The 11,209-nt window shown below is 48.0% G+C and overlaps 1 protein-coding gene across 1 annotated transcript; it reads left to right on the top strand.

Annotated features, from left to right (window-relative positions):
- The first annotated feature begins 1,859 nt into the window (after positions 1-1,859).
- On the top strand, positions 1,860-10,774 carry LOC110312285. Its single transcript, XM_021185800.1, is given in 2 exon segments — positions 1,860-6,982; positions 10,684-10,774. Coding segments are annotated over 2 exon segments (5,214 nt in total).
- Positions 10,775-11,209: the final 435 nt, after the last annotated feature.

Below are 11,209 nucleotides of genomic sequence, written 5' to 3'. Positions count from 1 at the left end.
GGCCCCAAAAGGGTGCTGCCTCAGCGGCTCTGTGGCTCCTGCCTGTCCCAGAAGCTGTCTGCCTCTGTGGTGCACACTCTCACCTGTGCAGACTAAGTTCCTAAGTTCGGCGCAGTCCTGGAACCAAGATGGTGCTCCCTTCTCCTGAGGCAGAGGGCTCCCGTGCAGGGCAGGACCACTGTCCTCCGGCTGGGAGGGTGCCGGATGTCTCAATGCCTTCTAAAATATAGAAAATCCAACACACATACAAACTCATAGAGACTGTAATGATGATAATCACAGTTCCTTCACAAGTCTGTGCTGGATAGAGTCCTAATACTTATAGGAAAAAATGGACGCATATTACCACCCTTAACGCAGAAACTATCTCTAATTGATAAGCACTTGCAAATTAAAATCTAGTGTTATCCAAAGGAGTCTCAATGGGATAACAAATCATAACAGGCCTCATGTCCAGCTGTGGATGCCCAACAAATGCAAATCCAGCTTCATGTTTGAAGGTTTGTTGCCTCTTAATGCAGTGTCATACATTTATTCATTCATTTAATCTTCACTTTTTACTTATTTTTAATTAATTTATTTCTTTTACTGAAAATAAATTTTTCATACAGTAATCTGATTATGGTTTCTCATCTACCGACTCTACCCAGTTCCTCCTAACCTCCACTTCCATCATGAACCACCCATTTACTGTCTCTCATTAGAAAACAAAACAGGCATCTTAAGAATACTAATAAAATAAAATACAAAAAACAAACTAGAATGTGACAAAATAAACAAAACAAAAAACCATGAAAAGGAACAAGAAATGTATAGAACACAAAGACACACACATTTGACATCCCATTCACAAAAATCCTTTAAAATACAAAACCAGAAGTCATAATTTATACAAATGGCATAGATACGGTTTTTTAAATCCATTGATTCTGTAAAGATAAAAATAACATTGGGTACTGTGGGAACGTGAACTTTTTACCCCTAGACCAGGTGCTGGGCCAACTGGCAGTCAAAAATAAAAATGGAGAAAAACATTTCCTGGAACAACCACAAACGTTCTAACGGGCCAGGCAGGCAGCCAGATATAGGACATGACCCCAGTATGCCTGCCCACTTTGCAGATGGTTAACCAAGTAAAAATAGAGTGGAACTCCCCTACTTCCTCCTTATTCCCCCTTGCTTGTGGTTTTTTCCTTTAAAAGCCCTGAAGAAATCCCACTCGGGGTCGAGACTCCTCTACCCTATGCTGAGGTGTATGGGTCTCGGCCCCAGTGCGCTGGTACTTTCCCCGCTTCATTAAAGCTGCTTTGTGTGCACGATATTCTGGTCTCTACGTCTCTTTTTGGGTTCGCGCTGGATCCCGAGACTTGAGTGAGGGTCTCCCTTCGGGGGTCCTTCATTTGGGGGCTCGTCCGGGATCTGCGCGACCACCCAGGAGACCGAGACCACCTTCTGGGGTAAGTTCTGTCGCTTATTAATTTCCGTCTTCCGCGTCTTGGTGTTGTCTCCATTTGTTCGGCGCGATCGTACTTTCGGTTTCTGCGGGCGCTCAGAGAGGCCGTGCTCCAGGACGGAGTGTACGGCATAGATAAGGATAGACGTATCCAGGTGTCTACCGTCCGATCACCCTGGGAGACGTCCCAGGAGGACCGGGGGAGGACCAGGGACGCCTGGTGGACCCCCAAGAAGGGCGAGAAGAAGTAATTCTTCTCAGCCGTCAGGTTCCGCAGACGACCTCCCGGCCGTCTGCGTCTTTTCAGTGCCTTTTGTCGACTCGTGGTCGATGCCGGTTTTGGTTTCTGTTCTGTCTTACGTTCGTGTCTGTACTTGTAGTCTTGATTACTGAATTTGAATTCAATATGGGCCAGTCCACCTCAACTCCGCTGTCCCTCACCTTGGATCATTGGAAAGAGGTCAGGACTAGGGCTCACGATCAGTCCATGGAGGTTAAAAAGGGCCCGTGGCAGACCTTCTGTAGTTCTGAGTGGCCGACTTTTGGGGTCGGCTGGCCCCCCGAAGGAGCTTTTAATCTGTCTCTTATCTATGCTGTTAGAAATATTACTTTTCAGGAGCAGGGAGGCCACCCGGACCAGATACCTCACATAGTTACCTGGCAGAACTTGGTCCAATTTCCTCCCCCTTGGGTCAAACCCTGGACTCCTGGACCAAAAGGAGCTATTGTGGCGGTCGCGGAGTCTGGACCTCCCGCTGATTCGCCGCATTCGATTCCTTCAGCGCCATCAAAGATATATCCTCAGATTGAAGACCCTCTCTGGCTGGACTCTCAGACCCTTCCCCCTCCGTACCCACAACCCCAGATTCCGCCGCAATCGGCTCCCCCAGTGGAACCACGGGCTGGAACTGGGGCCATGGGACCGGCGGGAGGCACCAGGAGCCAGCGGGGTCGGAGCCCCGAGGGGGACCCAGGGCCAGATTCCAACGTTGCGCTCCCCCTCCGGGTGCATGTGGGAGGACCAGCCCCAGCTGATCCTAATGCGCTTGTTCCTCTCCAATACTGGCCTTTCTCTTCCTCAGATCTCTATAATTGAAAAACTAACCACCCCCCTTTCTCCGAAAACCCCGCAGGATTAACAGGTCTTTTAGAGTCCCTGATGTTCTCTCATCAGCCCACCTGGGACGACTGCCAACAACTGTTACAGGTCCTCTTTACAACGGAAGAACATGAAAGGATCCTGTTAGAAGCCAGAAAGAACGTCCTGGGGAACGATGGGACCCCCACTAACCTCCCCAACCTCATTGACGAGGCCTTTCCCTTGACACGCCCTAATTGGGACTACAACATGGCAGAAGGTAGGGAGCGTCTCCTGATCTACCGCCGGACTCTAGTGGCGGGTCTCAAGGGAGCCGCAAGGCGGCCCACTAATTTGGCCAAGGTAAGAGAAGTCCTTCAGGGTCCTGCTGAACCGCCCTCAGTCTTCTTAGAACGACTAATGGAAGCCTATAGGAGGTACACCCCCTTTGACCCTTCGTCAGAGGGACAGCAGGCAGCAGTAGCTATGGCCTTTATTGGCCAGTCAGCCTCAGACATTAAAAAGAAGTTGCAGAGGCTTGAGGGCCTTCAGGATTATACTTTACAAGATCTGGTAAAAGAGGCAAAAAAAGTGTACCATAAGAGGGAGACAGAGGAAGAGAAGCTGGAGAGAGAGAAAAAAGAGGCTGAGGAGAGAGAAAACCGACGTGATCGCCGACAAGAGAGAAATTTGACTAGAATTTTGGCCGCAGTAGTAGGAGAAGGAAAGGGAGGACAGTCAGGGTACCTGGGCAACAGGGCCAGAAGACCACAAGGAGGACAGCGCGCCCCACTTGGAAAAGACCAGTGTGCCTACTGTAAGGAGACAGGACATTGGGCTAAAGATTGCCCAAAGAAGAAGTCAAAGAAACCCAAAGTACTAACTTTAGAAGAAGAAGACTAGGAAAGTCGGGGCTCAGCCCCCCTCCCTGAGCCTAGGGTAACACTCTCTGTGGAGGGGACACCTGTCAATTTTCTGATCAACACGGGAGCAGAACATTCAGTATTGACTAACCCTTTAGGAAAATTAAAAGAAAAAAGAACAATAGTAATGGGGGCCACTGGCAGCAAATTGTACCCCTGGACCACCAAAAGAGTTTTAAATGTTGGAAAAAGTCAAGTAGCTCACTCCTTTCTGGTGATTCCCGAGTGCCCGGCGCCCCTTTTGGGCCGTGATCTACTAACCAAGCTCAAGGCCCTGGTCCAGTTTACGCCTGATGGCCCAGAAGTTACTTGGGGGCATGACCCAGGCCCTGTGGCATGTTTAGTTCTAAATCTAGAAGAAGAGTACCGCTTACATGAACAAAAAATTAAAGCTTTACCAGACTCAGAATGGCTAACTGCCTTCCCTGGGGTCTGGGCCGAGCAGGCAGGAATGGGCCTGGCCAAACAGATACCGCCTGTGGTGGTGGAGCTAAAAGCTGCGGCCACTCCCGTTTCGGTCAGGCAATACCCAATGAGCAAAGAAGCCAAAGAAGGCATTCGACCTCACATCCAAAGACTGTTAAGGCAGGGGATTCTGGTCCCTTGCCAGTCTCCGTGGAACACTCCTCTTCTGCCGGTCCGGAAGCCAGGGACAAACGATTACCGACTGGTGCAAGACCTAAGAGAAGTTAACAAACGGGTGCAGGACATCCATCCTACTGTCCCTAACCCTTATAACTTGTTGAGTTCATTACCACCAGAAAGAAGTTGGTACTCGGTGCTGGATCTCAAAGATGCTTTCTTCTGCCTCCGGCTGCATCCCAGCAGCCAGCCACTGTTCGCCTTTGAGTGGAGGGACCCAGAAGGAGGACACACAGGACAACTAACCTGGACCAGACTGCCACAAGGATTTAAAAATTCGCCCACCCTTTTTGATGAAGCCCTCCACCGAGATCTTGCACCCTTCCGGGCCAACAATCCCCAGGTATCCCTTCTTCAGTATGTAGATGATCTACTTCTCGCTGCTCGAACCCGCGAGGCATGCCTAAAGGGGACCAAAAAGCTCCTGTCCGAATTAGGTGAGTTGGGGTACCGGGTTTCGGCCAAAAAGGCCCAACTATGCAAGACTGAAGTCACCTACCTGGGGTACATTCTCCGGGATGGTAAACGGTGGCTTACTGAAGCTCGGAAAAAGACTGTAATGCAGATCCCGACCCCGACCTCCCCGCGGCAGGTACGTGAATTTTTGGGAACGGTGGGATTCTGTAGACTATGGATACCTGGGTTTGCAACCTTGGCAGCCCCCCTATATCCATTGACCAAAGAAGGACTTCCCTTTGTCTGGACTGGAGACCACCAGAAGGCGTTTGATACTATCAAAAGGGCTCTCCTAGAGGCCCCGGCTCTGACCCTGCCAGATTTAACTAAGCCCTTCACCCTGTATGTTGACGAGCGGGCCGGAGTGGCCCGGGGAGTTTTGACACAGGAACTAGGACCGTGGCAGCGACCGGTGGCCTACTTGTCAAAGAAGCTAGACCCTGTGGCTAGCGGATGGCCAACTTGCTTAAAAGCCATAGCGGCGGTAGCATTGCTCGTCAAGGACGCTGATAAGCTCACCATGGGACAGCATGTGACCATTGTTGCCCCCCATGCTTTAGAGAGCATTATCAGACAACCCCCGGATCGATGGATGACCAATGCTAGGATGACCCATTACCAAAGCCTGTTGCTGCATGATCGGGTAACGTTTGCGCCCCCCGCCATCTTAAACCCCGCCATGCTTCTGCCACTGGAGGGAGACCCTGCTCCTGTTCACAGGTGTGTCGACATCTTAGCAGAAGAGACTGGAACAAGAAGAGACTTGTCCGATCGACCCTGGTCAGGGGTACCGAACTGGTACACTGATGGCAGCAGCTTTGTGGTGGAGGGAAAAAGAAAGGCGGGGGCGGCGGTGGTAGATGGGAAACAGACGATCTGGACAAGTGGCCTCCCGAAGGGCACCTCAGCCCAAAAAGCTGAGCTTATAGCATTGACACAGGCCCTACGTCTAGCGGAAGGCAAGACCGTTAACATCTATAAGGACAGCCGCTATGCATTTGCCACCGCCCATGTCCATGGAGCCATATATAGGCAAAGAGGCCTACTCACCTCAGCAGGAAAAGATATTAAAAACAAAGAAGAAATTCTGGCACTCTTAGAGGCCATACATTTACCAAAAAAGGTAGCTATTATACACTGCCCCGGGCATCAGAAGGGGACAGACCCGGCCGCTCAAGGGAATCGGATGGCTGATGCTGCTGCGAAACAGGCAGCCCAGGGGGCAATGGTCCTGATCGAAAAGACTAGTTCCAAAAAGGGAGCGCCTACACCGGAACCTGAAAGGTATGACATCCAAGAATTACTATGGACAAGTAATCCTCTTCCCTATTTCTTTCCAGGAAAAATTAAATTGACCCCCGAAGAGGGCCAAGAATTTATAAAAGGATTACATCAGTTCACCCATTTAGGGACTGACAAAATGATAAAGTTAATACAGGGTAACTCTAGATTTCAGATCCCAGAGCTAAAAAAGGTCGCACAAAAAGTGGTCAGTAGATGTCGGGCTTGTGCTTTTACTAATGCTACAAAATCATATACAGAACCAGGAAAGAGACAGCGAGGAGACCGTCCAGGAGTATATTGGGAAGTAGACTTTACTGAAATTAAACCAGGGATGTACGGCAACAAGTATCTGCTGGTATTTATAGACACTTTTTCAGGATGGGTTGAAGCTTTTCCCACCAAATCAGAAACTGCTCAAATAGTGGCAAAGAAGATCCTAGAAGAAATCCTGCCCCGATTTGGAGTACCTAAGGTAATAGGGTCTGACAATGGACCTGCCTTCGTTGCCCAGGTAAGTCAGGGGCTGGCCACACAGTTGGGCGTCAATTGGAAATTACATTGTGCATACCACCCACAAAGTTCAGGACAGGTAGAAAGAATGAATAGGACCATCAAAGAGACCTTGACAAAATTGGCCATCGAGACCGGCGGAAAAGACTGGGTGGCCCTCCTTCCCTTTGCCCTCCTCCGGGTCCGAAGCACACCTGGACGCTTCGAACTCACCCCTTTTGAGATTCTTTACGGGGGACCGCCCCCCTTGACAGAGACTGGCGGGACATTGGTTCCCGATACAGGCTCTACCTTACCTTCCGTTTTGCTTGCTCATTTAAAGGCTCTAGAGGTGATCAGGAACCAGATCTGGGACCAGATCAAAGAAGCCTATGCCCCAGGGACCACCGCAGTGCCCCACGGGTTCCAGGTTGGTGATCGCGTCCTGGTCAGACGACATCGAGCCGGCAGCCTTGAGCCTCGGTGGAAGGGGCCCTACCTGGTGTTATTGACAACTCCCACCGCAGTAAAAGTAGACGGAATAGCAGCCTGGATACACGCCTCGCATATCAAGAGAGCCCCTGCTCAAGATGAAGACAGCCAAACAGATAAATGGACTGTGGTGCCTACTGGTAATCCTCTTAAGCTGCGCCTCCAGCGCAGCCCCAGTCCAGAACCCCCATCAGCCTCAAAAGCTGACATGGGAAATAGTAAATGAAGAAAAAGAAACTGTGTGGTCAGTAACTGGCACCCATCCTTTGTGGACTTGGTGGCCCGACCTCACGCCAGACCTTTGCATGCTGGCATTACATGGCCAGGCTCACTGGGGGCTAGATAACCACCCTCCGCACTCTCCTCCCCCGGGACCCCCTTGTTGCTCAGGAAATAAGGGGACCACACCGGGTTGCGCTAGAGACTGTGATGAGCCCCTGACTTCCCGTACTCCCCGGTGCAATACTGCCTGGAACAGAATGAAACTAGCCCAGGTGACCCACAATCCGAGAGAAGGGTTCTATGTTTGTCCTGGGTCACATCGCCCCAAGTGGGCCCGATCATGCGGAGGTCCAGATGTATATTATTGTGCCTCGTGGGGATGTGAAACAACTGGCCGAGCAGCCTGGAATCCAATCTCCTCTTGGGACTATATCTCAGTAGACAACAACTCGTCATCCCCACAGGCCAAAGAGGTCTGCAAAAATAATGGCTGGTGTAACCCCCTTGCTATATGATTTACATATCCGGGAAAAAAGGTCACCTCCTGGATTTCAGGCCATAGCTGGGGCCTGCGTTTATACATATCTGGGCATGACCCCGGGCTCACCTTTGGGATCCGTCTAAGGGTAGAGGAACTGCCCCCTCAGGTGGTGGGACCCAACCCTGTACTCGGCCAACGGTTACCACCCCCCAAACCGTCTAACCCACGCCCCCGATCTAACCCGACCCCCAAGGCCTTGCTTTCTCCTTCTCCTATCCCACCAATTTCCGATCGGCTCTTTGGCCTTTTGGATGGAGCTTTTTTAGCGTTAAACCGGACTGACCCCTCTGTCACCCAATCCTGTTCGATGTGTTTTGCTGCCAGTCCTCCTTATTATGAAGGTATAGCACAGAGAGGAAATTACAGTACTACCAACGATCATTCTCAATGTCCATGGGGAAATCAGCGAAAGTTGACTCTTTCGGCTGTGTCAGGGTCCGGTGTGTGCCTAGGACAGGTACCCGCTAGCCATCGGTCTCTCTGCAATAAAACAATAGCTAACCCCTCCAACAATTCAGGTAGCTATATTGTGCCCCCTCCTAACACCTGGTGGGCTTGCGGATCCGGTTTAACCCCTTGTTTGCACATGGCAGTATTTAATGCCTCCTCCGATTATTGTGTGTTAGTACAGTTAGTCCCCAGAATTATTTATCATGATGATAGTTCTTTTCTTGATGAGTTTGACCACTGCACCCGGCATAAGCGTGAACCTGTGACCTTGACCCTGGCAGTAATATTAGGCATTGGAATGGCAGCAGGGATAGGGACTGGTACAACTGTCCTGATCCAACAGCCCATGTATTATGAAGAACTTAGAGCAGCAATGAACACCGATCTGGGTGCGCTAGAACAAACAGTTACGAAATTAGAAGAATCACTAACCTCGCTGTCCGAAGTTGTGATGCAGAATAGAAGGGGGTTAGATTTGCTGTTTTTAAAAGAAGGAGGGTTATGTGCAGCCCTAAAAGAAGAATGTTGTTTTTATGTAGACCATTCGGGGGTGATTAAAGATTCTATGGCCAAGTTAAGAGAACGCCTAAATGCTAGAAAAAGAGAGAGAGAGAGAGCAGCCAGGGCTGGTTCGAGAGTTGGTATAATAAATCCCCCTGGTACACCACTCTACTGTCTGCCGTAGCCGGCCCCCTCCTTGTTATCGTTCTAATCTTGACTTTCGGGCCCTGCATTATTAATAAATTAGCTGAGTTTGTAAAAGAAAGAGTTAGTGCAGTACAGGTAATGGTCCTCAGACAACAATACAGAACCCTTCAAGAAGTTGAACAAGGGCTCTAAGATTAGAGCTATCTACAAGAAGAAGTGGGGAATGTAAAGATAAAAATAACATTGGGTACTGTGGGAACGTGAACTTTTTACCCCTAGACCAGGTGCTGGGCCAACTGGCAGTCAAAAATAAAAATGGAGAAAAACATTTCCTGGAACAACCACAAACGTTCTAACGGGCCAGGCAGGCAGCCAGATATAGGACATGACCCCAGTATGCCTGCCCACTTTGCAGATGGTTAACCAAGTAAAAATAGAGTGGAACTCCCCTACTTCCTCCTTATTCCCCCTTGCTTGTGGTTTTTTCCTTTAAAAGCCCTGAAGAAATCCCACTCGGGGTCGAGACTCCTCTACCCTATGCTGAGGTGTATGGGTCTCGGCCCCAGTGCGCTGGTACTTTCCCCGCTTCATTAAAGCTGCTTTGTGTGCACGATATTCTGGTCTCTACGTCTCTTTTTGGGTTCGCGCCGGATCCCGAGACTTGAGTGAGGGTCTCCCTTCGGGGGTCAATATCATGAGAAAAATACCTTCCATGATGCTATTGAGCTCTTTTGTGTTGGCCATCTACTACTGGACAGGAGACCTACACTTTACAGTGATTTGTTTCCCAAATAAAACTCCATAGGGGAAACACATTTTTTCATTTGCAAGTGACTGTCAATTAGAGCTGGTTTCCATTAAGGATTAAGCATGTGTACACATCTCCTTTCTACTCTAGGAACTTCCTTGTGCTGATATATATAAACACTATGCATGCTGCCTCAGTATCTGTGAGTTTATATATGCTTCAATCTTCTTGTACCTAGAAGGACTTGATTTTTTGGTGTCCTCAGGCCCCTATGGCTCTTACACTCTTTCTTCTTACTTTTCCCCGGAATTCCCTGAGCCCTAAGCAAATAGATTGGTTGACAGATCCAATTTAAGTGTGAGTATTCCATGGTTTCTCTTGGGGTCTCTATAATTAATCTCATTTGTTGCAGGAAGAAGTTTCTCTGAGGAACAAGACATTTATCCAAAAGTATTGCAGAATGTAATTGGGTGCATTTTATAGCTACATGCATTTAGCAAAAAAGAAAAAAATTGATATTGTCCTAAGTCCCTGAGCTATCTAGTCCCAGGTTTCAGGCTACATGTGCAGCAAGGGGTTTGGGGTCAATCTCACAGAGGTACCCTTAACTGATATTAGATATTTATTGTTTATTCCCACAAGCTTTATAACACCATTGCCCTAGTATATTTTGAAGGCATTTCACCATTTTAAATCAAAGGTTTTGTTGCTGGCTTGTTCTTACTTTTCTCTTTTGGTAGCATGCAGACTAGCTTTCTGTTCCAAAGATGCTAGTATGTAGGGATAAAGGCTCGATGTGGGCACCAGCTCAACTTCTCTATATTCCATTTGTTTTGTAGATGCATTTAGCAATGTATTCCTTGTTGTCATTTTTTAGAGCAATGGTTACACTTAGAAATAGTCTGAATATTTGGGAGTTTCCATGGCATGCCTTTGACCAAGACCTCGACTAGATGTAACCAATTCCCAGTAATGGAACCTTCATTTGATCATGAAAGGTGTACACTTGGGAATATGATTTTCCTGTAAATTGACAATTCATCTAGATCACATTGATATATGTATAAAATGTAGGAATATTCTATAGTATTAGGTTTCAATAAAACTCCTGTATATCCCTGAATTTTGTCTCTACCTTTCATTATTCCATACTTCACCCCATCTTCCTTACTTCTCTGTGTTTGACTCTACTTTTATTGTCCTCCATCCCTATCCATCCATTTCCCTTTCCTAAGGTTGTCCATCCTCTCCCTGGTTCTTCCTGATCCCTTATTCTATACATAACCTATGTTGCTGTGTAGACTATAGCTTTCTTATCAATGTCTTAACTGCTAACACCCAAATATAAGTGAATGTGGGCCATATTTATTTGTGTTGCCTCACTCAAGCTGATTTTCTTCTACCTTGACACATTTGTATGTGAATTTCTTTTTTTTAATTTCTGATTTCTTATAATTGTATTAAATTATAAGTATACTTTTTATTCTTTGAAATTATCATGTTTATGTATACTGTATCTTTTTTGACACCTTTTTTTATTAGATATTTTCCTCATTTACATTTCCAATACTATCCAAAAAGTCCCCAATACACTACACACCCCCGCCCACTCCCCTAATCACCCACTCCCACTTTTTGGCCCTGGTGTTCCCCTGTACTGGGGCATATAAAGTTTGCAAGTCCAATTGGCCTCTCTTTCCAGTGATGGCCGACTAGGCCATCTTTTGATACATATGCAGCTAGAGTCAAGAGCTCTGGGGTACTGGTTAGTTCATAATGCTGT

This window comes from Mus caroli, chromosome 17 (assembly GCF_900094665.2).
Source record: "Mus caroli chromosome 17, CAROLI_EIJ_v1.1, whole genome shotgun sequence".
Lineage (NCBI taxonomy): Eukaryota > Metazoa > Chordata > Mammalia > Rodentia > Muridae > Mus > Mus caroli.
This window is presented reverse-complemented; position numbering and strand designations above follow the sequence as displayed.